A 19,548-nucleotide genomic window follows, 5' to 3' on the forward strand; every position below is an offset into this window, starting at 1 on the left:
AAGTTTGTTTAAAAAACTGGAGCATGGAATAAGGCTAAGAATTTCTTTCATATAGTTACAGGTCTGTTGACTAGAGAGAGTTCTCCAGTGAAGAAGTGTGTGGTTGAATTGATAAACTAAAAATGATATCATCCACTACACAGTAAACATCTTTCCTATATAAATGATTATCAAGAAATGATAATTTCACCTCCCTCAAAATGCTTACCCCTTTGCAATGTTTTTTCTACAGGGACTTTACTGGTTTGTAAAGCTTGATTTTTGTCAAATGTTATTGCAACCGCTGTGACTGTGACCTGCAATCAAAAGATACAGTACATATTGTTAGTATAGAATCTCTCTTGTACAATCTTCCAAAAGCTTTGCCAAAATTAACATTCAGCTATGGGGAAAATTTACATCATGCACATTATTGGAAGTAGAAATAAGTTATTTTTTAGCAGCACTTACATTTTTATTAACTATATTCAAGGTGCTGTCTTGTGAGCAGAGATACCTATGAAATGCCATAACCCATTAATGGCAATGTTTAAGACCCTTAATCATAGCAATTAGAAGCTAACAAAATGGGAGTCATTGCTAGAATGAAGAAACACAGCAGATACTATATGAAACAACCTTCCATGGCAGAGATGGTCTAAGAGCTGATATTGGCTAGGATCTGTTGTCCAAAGATCCACCTAACATGTTTGAGCCAAGTTTAAAAAAAAATGTGTATCAACAAAACCAAAATATAATTAGGACTTTGTATTTTCATCAATTCTTTGCCTTTCATCAGAGGATTGCAAAGCATCTTATAAATATGAGTTAAGTCTCACTGTACTTTGTGAGGTAGGTAAGGAATATGAAGGAATTTTTTCCCTGGCCACAGAAATGAAGTCACTCTCATTGAAAACAGAGGAGCTGCTTGGTAGCTTACGCCAACAAAACACACCATGTATTAAAAGTGAAGAAATATACTTCATCCTCTTGAAACTGCAAGAAAAAATTAGGTAGCCAAAACAAAGTTACCAAATTTAGAATTTGTAAAGGATGATGGATTAAGCAGCCATATTTGTATTGTATGTGCCATAGAGCGCCTTTAAAGGCAAGTAGTCAGGACCTTCTATTCCATATTTCATTGGAAAGATGGCATTCCGTCAGCACAATAACCTGCTGTTTCATATAAGTAAGGCATTTGTTTCATATAGTAAGACATTTGATATGATCTCGCATGATAGTCTTATCAATAAACTAGGCAAATACAACTTAGATGGGGCTACTATAAGGTGGGTGCATAACTGGATAACCATACTGAGAAAGTAGTTATTAATGGTTCCCAATCCTGCTGGAAAGGTATAACAAGTGGGGTTCCCCAGGGGTCTGTTTTGGGACCGGCTCTGTTCAATATCTTCATCAATGACTTAGATATTGACATAGAAAGTACACTTATTAAGTTTGCAGATGATACCAAACTGGGAGGGATTGCAACTGCTTTGGAGGACAGGGTCAAAATTCAACATGATCTGGACAAATTGGAGAAATGATCTGAGGTAAACCAGATGAAGTTTAATAAAGACAAATGCAAAGTGCTCCACTTAGGAAGGAACAATCAGTTTCACACATACAGAATGGGAAGAGACTGTCTACAAAGGAGTACGGCAGAAAGGGATCTAGGGGTTATAGAAGACCACAAGCTAAATATGAGTCAACAGTGTGATGCTGTTGCAAAAAAAGCAAACATGATTCTGGGATGCATTAACAGATGTGTTGTGAACAAGACACGAGAAGTCATTCTTCCGCTCTACTCTGCACTGGTTAGGCCTCAACTGGAGTATTGTGTCCAGTTCTGGGCACCGCATTTCAAGAAAGATGTGGAGAAATTGGAGAGGGTCCAGAGAAGAGCAACAAGAATGATTAAAGGTCTAGAGAACATGACCTATGAAGGAAGGCTGAAAGAATTGGGTTTGTTTAGTTTGGAAAAGAGAAGACTGAGAGGGGACATGATAGCAGTTTTCAGGTATCTAAAAGGGTGTCATATGGAGGAGGGAGAAAACTTGTTCATCTGAGCCTCTAAGGATAGAACAAGAAGCAATGGGCTTAAACTGCAGCAAGGGAGGTTTAAGTTGGACATTAGGAAAACGTTCCTAACTGTCAGGGTGGTTAAACACTGGAATAAAACTGCCTAAGGAGGTTGTGGAATCTCCATCTCTGGAGATATTGAAGAGTAGGTTAGATAATTGTCTATCAGGGATGGTCTAGACAGTATTTGGTCCTGCCATGAGGGCAGGGGAGTGGACTCGATGACCTCTCGAGGTCCCTTCCAGCCTAGAATCTATGAATAATCAGAGGGAGAGTGTGAACAGTTGAATGAACAACACATTTTGTGGCACATAGTTCTTCCTTAAAGCTCCTTCAGCATACTAGTGACTCAATCTAATCTAGTTTATTTTGCAAGATCTAATGTAATCAGAAAACAAAGTGGCATTAATAACAAATGAACAAAATTAGTTACCTGAATTACTTCATCCTCTGGAAGAGCCACTGTAAAATTTACGTGGCAAAGACAGCAGGGAATCATAGATCGCAGCTTGAAATACAGACTCTGTTGAATACAATACATTATTTGTGTTATTCTAAAAAAATGTTAATTCTGTATCGGATTTATTCTGGAAAGTCTGGATTTCTTTTTTGCAATAAAAATAATTACCCTATTATTTTCTCTTATTTGAGACTCAATTAGTGATTTCATTTGAGGTTTAAAGGTTTATGGTTTGTTGTCTGCTCTGTGCAATAGCTTAATATTGTTATTTTTATAACATGCTAAGTCAAAGATTTTATTCTCATTTGATGTGTCTCAGGAGCTATTAACATCATATCCAGCATTTTAAATATTTGTAAAGCTGCTCAGGAACTAATTATAGATGCAACCAAAAACAAGTCTATAATTTTGAAAGGCAAGTCTAAAGAAAATACAAAGTGTTGTTTGCAATGTAACCTAAATTCCATGTTACCTCTATTTAAATACATACATACATCTGGAAACTAGAACTCTTACCTTAAGCAGATTCTCACAGAGATCATTAAAGTTCTTGTTAAGTGTTTGATTTGTCAGGTTAATGTTGCTTAACCTGGATACTCTTACTGAGGTGAACATCTGAAGCAGAAACATAAAAGTTTATATCTTTATCTTCCTCAATTTTAAATCTATATGTTGCAACAGTGGGAACAAAGCAGTTGATTAAAGACATTAATTAGCATTAGTGGTCACGGTGAATGAGAAAGAGGAAGAAAGAAAAATGACAGTCTATGATCAGATACTGGAAGAATGTACTTGTCCTTTATGAAATTTTACAAACAAAAATTTTTTTTACAAAGAACTGTATATCAATATATAAAATAATTAGTGACAAACTAGTGCAGTGGAAAAAAGGGAATGTATTTTTTTATTTGCCTCACATACAAGTGTGTGTGTGTGTGTGTGTGTGTGTGTGTGTATAATCTAGCATTAATATTTTGTGAGAGCATGTCACAGAGACAGAAAGGGTGTCTCTCTCAAAAAAATACAACTTTAAAACAAACATAAGCTTAGGTATTCAACCTCATCTGGGACTTTGAAAGCCAGCCCAGGTTCTTACCATGTCACTCAACAGCAGACCAAGTTCTGGGGGGCAAATCATACCCATAGTTACACCCATGCAACCCCTTTACCTTGAAAGGAATTGCCCAGGTATAACTAAGTGGATCTTCTAAAAACTATTCTGTTGACTATGCACAATACAGCTCACACTTTCTTGGCTGAACTGATTCTGCAATGCAATGGGAGTATAAAGCAATAAACACGTATTTTTGTCACAACTCAGTTATATCAGTTTAAACAAAAGGAATGAATACGTTGAGTAAGGGGGTGTCATTTTTAATTCATTTTTCAGAGTACAACTACTCTAAAATCTATTGCAATGTCAACAGTATATTTGTATACAAGTTTAGTTTTAAAGGGTCTTTCTGTTTTTAAAAGCCACTTTACCTGTATATCAGAAGTCCAGTTATTTATGCCAGGCATGATTTCTGTGTTACAACTGTAAAAACCTGTAAAAGAAAATACTCACAGAATTATATTATGTGCTGTGCATGAAGTAGTGCACAGTTTGGCAAAAGTTAAATTAACTTTCTGCAGTACTTTTTTCAAATGTTGCTATAAATAAATTTAAAAACAAACATACAGTGGCACTATAGGAATATACCAGCATTCTAAACATAAGGTATTTCATAATATAGAACAAAGATTAAATATATTTTCTGCAAAAACCTATATAGCAGCAAAAATGTGAAGCATTAGTAAATAAATATTCTTAAAAGTATAAAGCTTCATTACTATAATGTCTATATTATTAATCTTTTTTCATTGGACAAAAAATGCCTCACAAAGCAAGACAGTCAGACCCAGAAGAGTATGCAACCTAAAAATGGGATATTGCACAGCAAGTCAGGAGAAAGTGTTATAAAGTTTTCTTTTCACCATGTTTTTTAGAGTGCAAATACTTGTAATAAAAAATAAAGTAATCACTGTACACTTTGTATTCTGTGTTGTAATTGAAATCACGATATTTAAAAAATATAGAAAAACATCCAAAAATATTTAATAAATTTCAATTGGTATTCTATTGTTTAAGAGTGTGATTAAAAAAAAATTAATCATGATTAATTTTTTTTTAGTTAATTGCGTGAGTTAACTGCGATTAATCAACAGCCCTAATTATTTAGGAGATTCAAAATCTGTTTTGCGAAATTTAATAATCACTGGGATAATCTGTTTATCACCTTGCATAATATACACAGAATCCTCAATTATAACAAATGACTACTTCTGGAAATGCTTGATTTTTTTTCCACACCAGGATTCTTTTTCATAAATGTTGCCATTGTTTGATTGTTATATAAATATGATCACAATATGGTATCTTTAATAACATTTTTGTGGCTTTCAAATAAAACTATATTTCATGAAAGCTATACTGAAAAGATACTTAGAACAAGTCCTGCAATGCATGTCAAAGTTCATACATGAGTGGATACTATGGATATCATGAAAGTAAGCAAGCTGGAAGGCATGACAAAAGAAGTCTATGTGTAACAACATGAAGATGACGTTTCACATCTATGAAGAATAATTGCCATTATTTTCTACAAGGATATTCTTGAAAGCTAAAAGGTGAGTATGTTGTAACTAGCTGTTTTCTATTGAAATGAAGTTTATAATGTAGCTGGGGCCCTGAGTACTGAGGTTCCGTGAGGAGCAATGTATTCTTGGTTGCTGGATCCTATAGTAAGGAAATTGGTCTTAAAGAATTCTATTTTAAATATACATTTCTGTATCATGAAGAAAGAAAATTTGAACTAATGGAGATTGGCATAACAAAGCAGAAAAAAGAAAACCAATCTGAATTCTGGAAAACAAATAAGTGCTGTTTCAAACAATATAAGGAAAATACAAGTTCTTGGAAAAGAGACATTGAAACCAGAGAAACAAACAAACAAACAAACAGATTGTTTACAAGTGAGAATAAAAAGGTAGGAATGATTTTTTCCAAAGAAGAAAGGATCACAATCTTGTAGTAGGAAGCACATTATGCAATATATGCATTATTAAAACAACCACCATGTTGCTAAATAATAGACATATAGACCACTAACATCTCATATGAAGTTCTAGCATCAATTCTGCTGTTGTTGGCATCCTTTCGTACGCGAGAGAATTGCAGACTATGAGGTAGATCAGTGGTCTCCAACCTTTTTACACACAAGATCATTTTTTGAATTTAAGTGCAACCCAGGATCTATCCCACCCCTTCCCTGAAGCCACGCCCACTGAATCCCCCCCACCCTCCGTCACTTGCTCTCTCCCACTCTCATTCACTTTCACCGAGCTGGGGCAGGGGGCTGGGCTCTGGGCTGGGGGGTTAGCAGTGTGGGAGGGGGCTCTGGGCTGAGCCTGGGGCAGGGGGGTTGGGGTGAAGAGTACAAGCTCTGGGAGGGAGTTTGGGTGCAGGAGGGGGCTCCAGGCTGGGGCGGAGTGTTGGGGTGCAGGAAGGGGTGTGGGATGCTGGCTCTGGGAGGGGGCTCAGGGTGGAGTGTTGGGGTCCAGGAGGGGGTATGGGGTGCTGGCGGGAGGGGGCTCAGGGCGGAGTGTTGGGTTGCAGGAGGGGGTATGGGGTACTGGCTCTGGGAGGGGGCTCAGGGCTGGGGTGTGGGCTTCCACCGGGGCTAAGGCAGGCTTCCTGCCTGCCCCGGCCCCACACTGCTCCCGGAAGTGGCCAACATGCCCCTGCGGGAGGGGCACGTGGCTCCGCGTGCTGCTCCTGCCTGCAAGCACCAACCCTGCAGATCCCACTGGCCACAGTTCCCTGTTCTCGGCCAATGGGAGCTGCTGGGGCAGCACTTGCAAGCAGGAGCAGCGAGCAGAGATCCCTGTCCCTGTCCCCGTCCTCAGGGGCGTGCTGGCCACTTCCGGGAGCAGCACATGGCCAGGGCAGGCAGGGAGCCTCTGCCTTAGCTCCACCAGACTTTTAGCAGATGGAGATTGCAATCGAAAGGCAGAGGCTCCATGATTGACCAGTCGATTGCAATCTACCAGTTGGTGACCACCGATGTAGATGGTTTGCAATGTCTCCTATGACTGAATAGTCCAATCCAAGATTTGCATGATCTTTAGCAGTTATTGCAAGTGTATGTATGTATCTTGGTTGGGAGCTGCTTGCTTCCTATGGGCTCTTTTCTCTTCAAGCTGTAGGAGCCAGCTCCTGTCATGGCCTTTGATACCTTGATGGAGACGATGGCACCACTTGTTACGATCACTTGCCAAGATTTTCCATTGCTCAGAATCAATTCCAAATTCCTTCATATCTCACTTGCATGTGTCTTTATAGCGAAGCTTGGGGCGTCCTGTTCTTGTTCCCTCTGATAGCTCCCTGTATAGCATGTCACTGGATATGCGTTCATCTTCAACCTACTCAGATGGCCCAGCCAGTGCAATCATCTTTGCATGAGCAGGACGGTGACACTTGGTAATTTTGCCCTTCGAAGAACCTCTGTGATGGTGACTTTATCCTGCCATTTGGTGTTGAGTATGAGGCGTAAACAACATAGGTGGAAACTATTTAACCTTTTCTCCTGATGAGCATAAGTTGTCCTGCTTCTTCACCATACATGAGAGTGCTGAGGATGCAAGCTTGGTACACTAGCATTTTGGTCTTGATAGTAAGTTTTGAGTTGCTCCATGCTTTTAGTCTGCTAAAGGTGGTGGCAGCCTTTCTAATGCGAACATGCAGCAATATATTGACTCAATACTTCTACTTTCAGTGAACCCTCTACCTACATTTCAGCCATTCAGAATATAACAATCTACAGATACTGAATTATTAGTGCAAAAGACACAAGAATTTTGAAACTTTTCACTCTACAAGGAAATGACTGCTATGTTGAATTTCCAGTTATGATACAAAAAGGTGATCAGCACACAACAGTGTATTGGAAAGCAATCTTCCTTGCCTCAGGTTACAATCAGCACATTCTCAAGAGAGACCAAGCATTTGTCCTCTGTGAGATTTGACCCACAATATTGCATTTCAAGGATTTTTTTTTCCAATTCTGACCTTGAATGAGGTAAAACAATTCTCTATTATCCAGCATATTGTGAAAAGGACTGCCAGAAGTTCATACAATTATTAATTTTAACCACATAGCATGAGAATTTTGTTTACTCTACCTGGAGGTGGTGGAACATCCGTCAGTAAAGAATGTACATCTTCCATTGCATCTGTATCATCAATCTGAAACAAATAACACACATTGGTAGTGTCAGTAAGACAAAAATACTATAACAAGGTTGTTACTAGATACAAAAGTCGAGTTTATTTAGACACCTAAATAAATGACTAATTTGGGAATTGCTGGGTACTTAGCACTTCTGAAAATCAGTTAACTTATTTAGATTATTAAATAAAGAGCTTTAGCCCAAACTTAGATACCCAGTTTTGAAAAACCATACCAAAGTTTTTAAATTTCATATTTACTTCTGAAAAAGATGAGCTGGATCAATAAAGAGACAAACTGAACAAAATACAAAACAACTAATCAAGATTTAAAAAAAATAAAAAACAATATTCCATTTCTTCAAATTTTAGTATAATTATCATTTGACCACCACTTTCAAGTTTAAAATTCAAGAATTTTTGATTTAGCACTTTCAGGGAAACAAAACAATTTATTTTTACACTTCTCACAGTACTTCAAAGTATTTAATTAATTTAAATATATGCTCATTAAAAAGCAATTTAACTTTAGAATAAACAAGTTCACTTCAAATATTAAGTTATAACATGCACCTCCTCACCTGAGAGAGCACTCCAGGTTATTCTGTTTTCTGAAAGGCATTTAGTCTAATAAAATTTTAGACACAAAGAATTCTAGCTCCTCAGACACAAAAAAAGACAATATAATAGGAGCCTCAAAGAATAAATAAATTGTATTAATAATCACAAAAATAATGTAATTTTCAGGATACAACACTGAATGCTGAGGTGCTAGCATACAAAATATTTAAGGCTCCTGTCAGTGATGATGGCCTGTCTTTTATGTAGCTGAAAAAGAATCGCCCATTTGCTTTTTACTAGCCTCTAGGTACTGCTTGACAAAGATGACCAAGAGGAGGATATGGATGTGGTTCATATGCAGAGAGCAGATGTGCTCAAGAACAACAGGAGAGAGGAACAGAGGTGTGCTTCAAATTTCAATTAAGAGTTTCTATTGATACAAAAATTAATGAGCTGTTCTACAACTCAGGACACTTTGGAAATAATTAAGAGGTCCTTTATCTATTTTCCATATATTTTTCAAGATGAAAGGCAGGAGCAGGAGCATCATAGACACGGATATTACCTCCAAGACAAAAGCATCCTTTTTCCCATGTGAAAGGTCCAGTTCCATAACTTCATCAGAACTTTCTGACTGAGATCTTAGCAGCCTGGAACGCTGTCTTGGTTCTGGAAAGGGAGATCCTATGATTTCCTCTGGTATCTCCTGAAAACAGTATTACAATACAATTCATATATGTACTCCATGTCTTAAAACTATTTTGACACCTTGCCATCACATAGTTTTAAGACCCAGAACATTCTGAACATCATTCTACTTAGAAGTAATTTTGCGGACAATATAAATCATATTTTCTGTTTTTAATTCCATCCTGCCCTTTTATTTTAGAATTTTCTTTATGACTACTAGGGATATATGCATACAGGATTTATTTCCCTCATTTCAGTCATTTGTGCTACTTATACCACAGACAGGATTACTGCTTCTGGAAAGGAGTAAGAATTAGCTCCACAGCAGCCAATTGTGGTGACTGAAACAGAGTTGTATATACAACATATTTGTTTTTATACAATGTCCCTTGGTAAAGACAAACAGTGAAATAAACTCATTTTTCATTATACACATAGATAATGCAGTGACTAAGAAATATGTCAGATCTATTAATAACAATGAGAGATGGACCGCTGAAGTCTAACTGTTTAAGACAAAAAACCTGTTCACAATGTACATTTTTTATTTTAATTTTTTGTCCCAGTCAGTTTCCCCTCAGGTTTAAGAACTGAGATGTTGCATATTCGGCATCAAACTGAGAGAGAGGAATAAAACGTATCAATGCTATCCCTATCAATGATGAGTAATGTGAACCAGATCTGAAGTAATTGCATCCATTCCACCTCAACATTTTTTGGATACATTGAGGATTATATGAGATGTTCCATATTTACTTATTTCTGTTCTTATAATAGGAAAGTTAAGTACAAAAAAACTGCTAAGGATCGTCTGAAGACCATCTGAGTTTACTGGGGAAGGTGAAGTGATTCTGGTCTATTGAAAAAAAAATATGTAGGCTGTGTAATGCAGAGGGCTTCCTGTAATCAAAGAGCTGAAGACTCCATGACACCTATTAGAGACCTCACTATGCCAATCTAATTAACCTAGAGGCCACTCGGGTCTGGTCTACACTGAAAAATTTAACACCCTGAGCACGGTACTTAGGTCGACCTAGTCACCAGTGTAGATGCCGCAAGGCTGACAGAAGAACTCTTCTGTTGACCTAGCTACTGTCTCTCAGAGTGGTGGATTAACTACCTCTTCTGTAGATGTAGGAAGTGCCTATGCTGCAGTGGTACCATTGTAGCGCTTGTAGCATAAACAGCCTCTGTTACTAAGGAGAATGGGATGCATTAAAAAACCATCAGATAGAGGTAGAGAGAGAACTTTGCGTGGAGCATTTCAACCTAGAATAATTTTTTTGTGGCAGCTGCAAATCACAGAAAAATGGGATTTATACTGGAATTGTTGATACAGGCTTAGGGGCTCTATTCAGCAAAAAGCAACTTCAATGTTTTCTGCCTCAGCGTGGTCAATGACACCTCCAGCTACATAGCTGTAAAGATAACTATTTCAAAAAAAGATTAATTTTCCTTCTTGGGAGTGGCTACCTAGTGCTGATTCATGTGCACAAGAACGCCACTCTTGCCAGAGTCCCAGCTTGGTTCTTGGGCAGGATGCGATCCTCTCTAGCTGACAGCTAGCCATAGAAACAAGACATGTTAAGCCCCTTCACAGTCCAAAAATCTCAAAGAGTTCCCATACTTCCCTTTCTGGAATCTACTTCTGTATTGGGACTACTGTTCTAAGAAAGAGGGACAGCTACTGGCCAGCCTACAGGTCATATTACGAAAAAATACCTGTGTGGGGCAGAAGTCTACCACAGTATTGTTCTCCAATGATGTAAATGGAAGGATCAAAGTAGATAGATGCTCCCAGTTTCCATACAAAATTAAGGATATTTTTTGCTTCATATGCATATTTTTTAAGTCTGCCAGGACTTATCCCTTCCCTATTTTAGGACTAAAGAAGAGCTAATCCAGCAGGAGGACTATAGGAATATCCAGGCAGCTACGGAACTGCATAGCGACAGAGATGGGAATTATATTTATACTATTTTTTCTCCCTTTCACTGCTCTTCAACTCGTAGCATGTAAGAATAGAGGATTTCAGGAGGCTCTCTGCGCAGACTAACCTCTCTCTCTATGGTCTGCAGTGGAGCTAGCTTGTGAAGCCTAGAAGGCTACGCATATTTGAGGCTAGAGTGGACTCTTAGCTACAGAACCATGTATACCATATTAATATTTAGCTACTCCACAAATATATTTAAATGATAGCTTGAGTGTGCTTTCTGGTTATGAGACTACAACTACAGCTGGAGCTCAAAGCTCTAAGCCAAAGGATATGTTATTATCAAGTTAACAAGGAGTACATGCAGACTACTAGAGTGAAAGATATTTTCTAACCTTCCACAGCTACATTCCAACTGGATACTGCTCTAAGAACTCCCTAATCCCTAAAAAGCTGTATCTGATTTGGTCAAATGAATGGGGAATTTTAAAGACATTCAGAACAGAGAGATTTACATATCTGGAATACGGTGATTATATAAATCTCTGCTCTGATTGCCTCAGAGAGAGTTCAGGGATTTTCATATTGATAAATAACCATGCACTCAAATCAAACCTCTTCAGTTATGGATCAGTAACCATACTAGTTTAGTATGAACTGCATTTGACATAGAATTCTCCTTTTTGAGAGTTGTACAAATTTTACTTACAGGAGGGTTAATCTCATAAAGTTCCTTGTTTTTTGCTATTGTATCATTTATTTTTTTTTGCATGTGAGAAACATGCTGTTCATAGGCGCCATCATTTGGAGTCTTCCCAGCAATCTGAATACCACCAGGGGTCGGTAAAGCTGTCAGATACACACCAGTGGCAGACTTTATAAAAAATAAATAAAAAAGTCAGTAAGAGAACAACAAAGATGTTCAAGAACAAAATATGCCCTATAAAGTTTTATTTTCAATGTTTAATTTTACTTCTACTGGTTTAAAATATTTATAGTTTTCAATACTGCCCAGGATTTTAATGTATTCACCAGTACAATTTGTATCTTTATGTCATGGACTGCTACTGTGGTAAATTAATTACTCTTTATTGTTTGGAGATTCAAAACAATACGCCTTGCAACACCTTTCTCCCCATCTGACGGAACACTTCCTTAAGGAAAATCTTGTTCCTTGACTCAAGAGCTCATCTCAAATAGGAATAGAAATTTCTATTCTTTTCTAAAGGCTTCATATCCAAAAATTTGTGACCAGTAATCAATACAACAATAAGTGTGCTAAATATTCATTTATTCAGTTCTTTCTCAACTTCAATAGCTGATGTAGACCTTAGTATTAACTCATTTTGCATAAACAAGTTAGAAAATCAAAATTTCCCAGTATCTAGGACTTTGTCTATTAAGATATACTTATTTTTATAGTCACAGATAAGTATATAAACTAGCCAGATTACTGAAGCATCTCTGTCGCTCATTATTCAAATGAAACAGAAAATGGAAGGTTTTCTGGCTTATTTCGTAAGAATTTCTACAGTGTGAAAGCCAGATAGATATTTACCAGAACCTTACAGGCTCTTTAAATAAACCAACTTAATAAAAAAAGGCTGAAATAACATTAGGGCTAAGTTATTTCAACTGTTTTCTTAACAAAATTCAAATTTCTGACAAAGAACATCTGTCAAGACAGTGGTCTAAGAAAGGAAAATATGTTTCACCATACACATTTTCACTTCTGAGGACAGGCAAAATGAGGTTCTCGCTTCAGTACTATGGAGATTTGGAATGAATCTGAAGAGACAACTCGTAGGATCACCACATACATAAAGGTAAAATCAGTTACTATGATTTTACCATTATATTTTCATCCCAAGTATACATTCAGTCTGCTGAACGGACCTGGGTATTGGATGTAGTTGTATAATAAACTAGTATGTACACCACTGAAGTTACTGAAGCTAACACATGTGAGATACAAAGGCAAGGACAACTCGGACGTGGCATCACTGCCAACGCCCAAGTCACGCTCACAGCAACAATGGCTTCAGACTCAGAATCATTACAGTGTCATTAGTGTGATTCAGTGCATACATCTACGTAACAGTTGAAGTAAGACCGAGAAACAAAAACATCAGGGAGTTCAGTCGGTCCTAACATACTCTTGACCCAGTGGTGTGACTTATCAGTGCCATTATCATCAGACACAGAAGTAATGGAAGCGTTACACAGGGCAGGCCAGCAGTCAAAGACCAACAAGGATCAGAGGAGTCAAGGTTGAACCTCAACTCGGGCCTCAATCTGCTTCCTGGGAGACCATACAATTCAGTGAGCTGCTGCTAAGCACCAATGGAATTTTGCACCAACCATGCCAAGAACAGTGATGTCTAACCTTATAAAATGTTCTTCTAATTTCACAAAACCATTTGTGCCAGTTTTGTATGATGGTGGAATTCTGGACAAATGGAGATATTTAAAAATTATAGTTTTATTAACAAGTGAGATGGTGGAACGGAAGGAGACCACCACCTTCTCACTGGTTCCAAACACCTTGATCCAAGATCAGACATAAGACATATCAGGCATCACTGTTCTTCGCAGAGTTGGTGCAAAATTCATTGGTGCTCAGCTGCAGCTCAGCGTATTGTTGGCTCTCCCACGAAGCACAGTTTGAGGCCTGAGTTCAGGTTCAACCTTGAATCCTCTGATCCTTGTCTGTTTTCGACTACTGGCCCGGATAGCTTTGAGACTTCTCTCAGCAGATATGTACTTTAAAAGGCTAGTGTTGGTGATGCCTCTTGGCATCTAATGGAGTTGGCAGACTCATACACATTCAAAAACATGGCCTCTGAGGTCATCTGGGCCCAACTTCTCATTGGAAGTGTCAGTCAGGATGGAGAGAGCTTGAGAGCCTCTACTCAGGGCCTATCTGTTCACTAAGATGTTTTGGCAGAGATAGAATTAAGCTTGGCTATTCCAACCCCACACATGACAGGCAGAGCAGAGATGCCAGTGGTGCAACATTTTATAATTAGGCCTAGAACACTTTAAACCTACTGGTCATTACTTCTCTGCCATCAGAAAGCCCGCAAAAAGGAGGGCATGGAATTAAAAACAAATACAATAAAGTGTGTGCGCGTGGAGGATATTTATAAAACATTAGTGAAAAATAAGAGTCTGGACAGCACAGAGAGTCTCCAAAATTCATTTTAGGGTGTGTGTGGTTTTTTTTTTATCGTATTTTATTTTAAACTAAAACAAAAAGCAGCATCAAATTCATTCTATGAAAAACGGTACATCATAGGTATAGTTGAAAGGGTTGAGTACCTTGTAGAGTTAAGCTAATGCAATACCACAGTGCAGCTCCTTTGGAATTAATAGTTAGATGGAAAGTAATAGAGGCATTAGAGGCCATCAATATTACAAGCAGAGGCAATAGGCTGGAGTATTGGGGATTTCTCTTTTTTCCTAGGTGATAACCAAAGACTTACAATAATCAGTGAGAGCAAATCCCATCTACTATGAACATGGAATCAAAACAGATCTCGACAGTAACCATTAAAGGAATTTATGATTTTTCCTCCGCATATTTTGGGGGAAGCCTCCTGTACTTATGATACTTTCATCTACTTATTCAGTTTCAAGAGAGTCCAGTCTATTGTGTCTGGTATTCAAGGCAAGTCTATTCTGATCTGTCAACAAGAAGGTGGCGGTCTCCTTCCTTTCCACCATCTCATTTGTTAATAAAACTATATTTTTTAAATATCTCCATTTGTCCAGAATTCCACCATCATACAAAACTGGCACAAATGGTTTTGTGAAATTAGAAGAACAGAATATAATAGAATGAGGAATTCAAATTTATGCATTCAAAGCAACACTTACTGCCAAGCCCATCAGCATATTTTCACCCACTGTAATCTGAATCCTCAGACCGAACAGAGCATTCATTCCTTTCAATTTAAGTTTATTCATTAGCTGGGTGTGTACTTCATATTCCATAAATGGCAACAGATTACTGATGGATGTTGCATTTGCTTCAGCTTGAGCTTTCTTTTTCAGGCGACATAACCTGTTGATGGAATTGTCACATATGTAGAATTAGTCTATTTTAAGCATGTAAACACTTTTAATTTTTAACCACTGGTAAACTCTGTAAGCGAGCAAAAGGCTTTTTATATTTGACAAAACATTAAAAGTTATTTTCTGGAGTTTAATTCTATTTTTTTTTAAATACCAAGTCAGCACAACATCAAATTGACGCTTTTTGGCTTTTAACAAATATTTGCTGTACATCTTTACCCTTAATTTCGGTCACATTTTAATAGGAAAATACCTGTTTAAACTGAAAACTGGAAACTTTGAACAAAAGTAACTTATAAAGCAGAATAATACATGTACTTTAAATAATATTAAGAAACATCCCTTATTAAAACAGATTACAAAAACTGTAAAGCATAACTTTTGTCAATTCTTTTTATGAAATCATGTTTACTTCTAGTAATCAAAATATACATAAAAATGTACTCAGAAAGCAAGGAATATGCTTCACTCACTATGCCAGTGTTTTTCAACCTTTTTCATTTGCAGACTCCTAAAAACTTTCAAATGGCAGTGAGAACAGACCCCTTTGGAAATCTTAAACAGTCTGTGGACCCGACCACAGGCTTAAAGCACTGTTCTATGGTAACAACCACCTTTCCCAGACCCCTTAGACATAGTCTGAGGAACCTGAGGATTCTGTTGATCACAGAAAACCGCTGTACTATGCCTTTAAAATTATTGGAGAGGTAAGGTGAGTGAAGCAATATCTTTTATTGGACCAACTTCTGTTGATGAACGAGACAAGCGTCTTTCTTCAGACCTGAAGAAGAGCTCTACGTAGTTCAAATGCGTGTTTTTTTCACAACAGGAGTTAGTCCAATAAAAGATATTACCTCACCCACGTTGTCTCCCTCATATCCTGGCACCAACACAGTTATAACTCCACTTTAAAAATATTGTACCAACACCTAATATAACTATAGAACTGGAGAAGTGCTAACATGGTAAGTTCAAAATACACTGAGATGAAGTTTGACTACATTATACAAATATTTTATACTGGAAGTTGGTTTTGAATCTGAAAAGCAACTAATTCTGAGATACTTCTTTGCTGAGCTCTGAAATCATAACTAACTGAGGCGACCAGAGATGCCAATCCAGAGTGGTTAAAGAAATATTATAATTCCCACTAACTGTACAGTCACACCTTAATAAAGGTATTCAGGCTCACTTTGTCGCAGCAATATTGAAGAAGGTGACACTCAGCGTTCTTAACGACCTCTGCATGTCCTTTGAAATTTATGAGAACAGTCTTCCCTTTCTTGCGGACTTCCAACATATCAAAAAGTTTCTTTGATTTCTCTCTCACTAAGGACAACTCAGTATGCAGGGCTCTGTCAGTGAAGAAATTACTTACCTGTAACTGGAAGTTCTTCAAGATGTGCGGTCCCTATCTGTATTTCACTGCGGATTATATGCATTTGCCATGTGTCCGGAGCCAGAGATTTTTAAAAAGGTAGTGTCCGTTGGTCCACACATGCACCCTAGCTCCACCTCATGGTTTCATCTGAGGTGACAAAGTATGAGGCGGACTGACTGTCTTGCAGAAGTAATAGCTACCAGAAAGGCAATCTTCATGGGGAGAAGAGAGAGAGCATGAGGCCAGAGGCTCAAAGGGTGACTTTGTTAACATCGTGAGGACAAAGTTGAGGTCCCATTGGGGAGCAATGGGCTGAACAGGAGGATAGGTTCATAGGAAGCCCTTCCAGAACCTGGTAGTCAAAGGGTGAGTAAAAGAGTGTCCTTCGAGCAGGGGGGTGGAAGTTACTGACAGCAGCCATGTGCACCCTGATGGAGTTGAGAGCAAGGCCAGATGTCTTTAGGGAGAGGATATAGTCCAAAAGAGGAGGAATGTCTACATCCTTAGGGCCTAGACCCTTCCACTGAGCCCAGGAGGTGAAACACTTCCATTTAGCCCTATAGGATTGCCTTGTGGACTCCTCTCCATTATTTGAGAGCAGCCTTGTACTGCTGATGAACATTCTGGCTCTAATGAAGGTGCTCATCCAAAAAACAGGCTCTGAGGTGAAGAGTCTGGGAATTGGGATGCCCGATCCATCCACCTTGTTGCATGAGTTCTGGGTAAGGTGGCAGTGGAAGTAGGGAGCACGCTGACATGCTGAGAACAAGGGAAAACCAGAACTGGTAAGGCCAGAATGGGGCAATCAGAATGACCGTTGCTCTTTTCCATCTGATCTTGTGTAGCACTCATGGCAGGAAGGAAAGGTGTAATTGAGCTATCTGACCAACAAAGGACTAGTGCGTCACCGGGGGAAAGGTCACCAAGTCCCCCAGAGCAGCACAGGGTGCATTTGCTGTTGGCATAGGAGGCAAAGAGGTCCCTGGCTGGAGTCTCCCAGCAGTCGAAAATGCTAGAGACCAGTGTTGTGGAGCTCCCATTCGTGGTCAGTCACAAACTTTCTGCTGAGAGAGTCCACAATTACATTCTGAGTCCCAGGAAGGTATGCCGCTCGTAACAGGATCTTGTGGGCAAAGCCAATCCCAAAGATGAATTGCTTCTGCACAAAGTGCAGGCAACTTTATACACCGTTGTCTGTTGATGTAATAGACGTTGGTGGTGTCATGGGAACAGGTTCTATCACTCGCCTTTGCAGCAGGGAGTCTACCTCTAGGGTGAGGATACGGTCGTGAGAGTGGTCCCTGAAGTTAGGCCCGGGCGAGGGATGAGGATGAGGTAGCATTTTGAACTTGATCATATAGCCATATTGAATGACATCCAGGATCCACTTGTCCGTTATCGCACTCCAAGGTGGTAAAAAGAGTGATAGGCACCCCCCAAATGGAGTGAGTCGGGTGCACAGCATGAGGCAGGGTGGTTGGTGGCTCTCTAATTGCACTCATAAATAGTGCTTCTGGAAAGACTGGGTATGAGATGCAGAAGGTTGTGATGATGAACCTGAGAGATGGGGTCGCTGGGTTTTCTGCTGTTTTCAAGGAAGCTCATAGGGCCACTAGAGGAATAATTGTGAAACTCTAAATTTCTGCTTTGGAGACAAGCAGAACTTTCACTTGGGTGCCAGTGTGTAGAAACGCAGTGATCACACAGTGGCTCTGGAATCCTTGCGGGAACAAAGGGAATCATCAGTCTTCTGGTTGAAGAGATGAGACTTATTGGAAGGGAGATCCTCTATGGTGGTCTAGACTTCCCTCAGGAAACCTGACGAATGCAGCCATAATTCCCTTCGCATGATGATCCCCATAGCCATCATGCCTAAAGAAGTGTCTGATGCGTCCACTGCAGCCTGCAGCATTGTCCTCGCAACCAGCCTCCTCTCATCCAGGATAGCCTGGAATCGGGCTTGATCCGCTGAGGCAGTTTGTCTGTGAAGTATGCCATTTTGCTATAGGTAAGGAAGTTCTAGTTTGCAAAGTTCTCCAATGCTGAGAAATCAGAGCTCAGTTTGAATGGTGGTGCCAGCAGAACCACAGGAGCCTCAGAGGAGTGGGCAGGAACATGACCCAAAGGAGGCAAGTCTAAGGTTCAGGAGCCCACCCTCTGAGGACGCAATGGCACTTGAAGACATGGAGATCTCACCTCAGCCAGTGCAAATAGTTCATGAGGCTCAGGGGCTGATTCAAGTTTCCCCAGTGGGAGCACTACGAGTTCCTCAGTTGGAACAGGAGCTCAGGGTGGTCTTGGAACCAAAGGTTCCCTTGACTTCAGCAGTACCAACCTGGAAGGAGTATGTGGCTCGGTGGATGGAACTGACATTCTGTGCAGCTTTTTATTGTGTTTGTGGCCTTGGAATGCGTTGCTTCTCCCTGATGGGATCTCTTAGAGCAGTATTCTTTTTGGACCTGGAGGAAGACTTACTGCCATATTTATGTACATGCTTCCTTGCCTCATGGCAAGGACCCGACAAGTGGTCCATAGCGCTGGTACCAGCAGAACCGAACTGGGAGGTGCAGTAGGTGGTGTGCTCTTAGATTGCTCAGGCTGACGCACTGCGGGGGGGGAGGGGGAGGGAGGATTCCCCACAGCCTGGATCCGACAGTGGCCTCATGGTGACCTCCATGAGGTGCTTCCTGAGGTGGAGAGCCTGGCCTTCCCAGTTACGGGCTGGGAAGGGGGCAGATACTGGACCAGGATGAAATGTGATGAAATTGTTGACAAAGAACGAGGGAGGACAGGAAATGAGTAATCCAGTACCCACGCATGGGTACTGGGGACAGGTGGTCAACTGGTGAAATGGCGTTCCAAAGTCCTTACAATCCTAAAACTATTACTACACTAAAAGCTACTATAAAAATAACAAAATACTAACTATGTACAAGAATAAAAGTATTTTTTCTCAGTTTGTAATAGTGCATCACAAGAGAGGAGAGAACAGAAGAGACTGAGTCAGACCATGCAGTGGTGAGAAGGTGCTAAGGGCCCAGATGGTCCACCCTGCCCATTATCACCTTGGATGAAACCATGAGGTGGAGCATGGGCACGTGCACAGCCCAACGGAC

At 39.5% G+C, this 19,548-nt stretch overlaps 1 protein-coding gene across 18 annotated transcripts in view; it reads right to left on the minus strand.

Annotated features, from left to right (window-relative positions):
* The window catches only part of C2CD5 (C2 calcium dependent domain containing 5), a 114,572-nt gene that overhangs the window by 17,659 nt on the left and 77,365 nt on the right, over positions 1 to 19,548 (minus strand). For all 18 annotated transcript variants that reach the window (XR_005600111.1, XM_039543190.1, XM_039543184.1 and 15 more), the window contains 8 exons: positions 14,854 to 15,040; positions 11,684 to 11,848; positions 8,917 to 9,057; positions 7,745 to 7,808; positions 4,007 to 4,068; positions 3,038 to 3,136; positions 2,495 to 2,584; positions 209 to 296 (listed from right to left, as the gene is read on the minus strand). Coding sequence is in view for 17 of the 18 variants with exons in the window: in XM_039543190.1 (XP_039399124.1) it covers positions 209 to 296; positions 2,495 to 2,584; positions 3,038 to 3,136; positions 4,007 to 4,068; positions 7,745 to 7,808; positions 8,917 to 9,057; positions 11,684 to 11,848; positions 14,854 to 15,040 (896 nt within the window). In the remaining variant the exon portion in view is untranslated. The remainder of the gene's footprint in view (positions 1 to 208; positions 297 to 2,494; positions 2,585 to 3,037; positions 3,137 to 4,006; positions 4,069 to 7,744; positions 7,809 to 8,916; positions 9,058 to 11,683; positions 11,849 to 14,853; positions 15,041 to 19,548) is intronic.

The sequence above is a fragment of the Mauremys reevesii genome, linkage group 1, assembly GCF_016161935.1.
Source record: "Mauremys reevesii isolate NIE-2019 linkage group 1, ASM1616193v1, whole genome shotgun sequence".
Lineage (NCBI taxonomy): Eukaryota > Metazoa > Chordata > Testudines > Geoemydidae > Mauremys > Mauremys reevesii.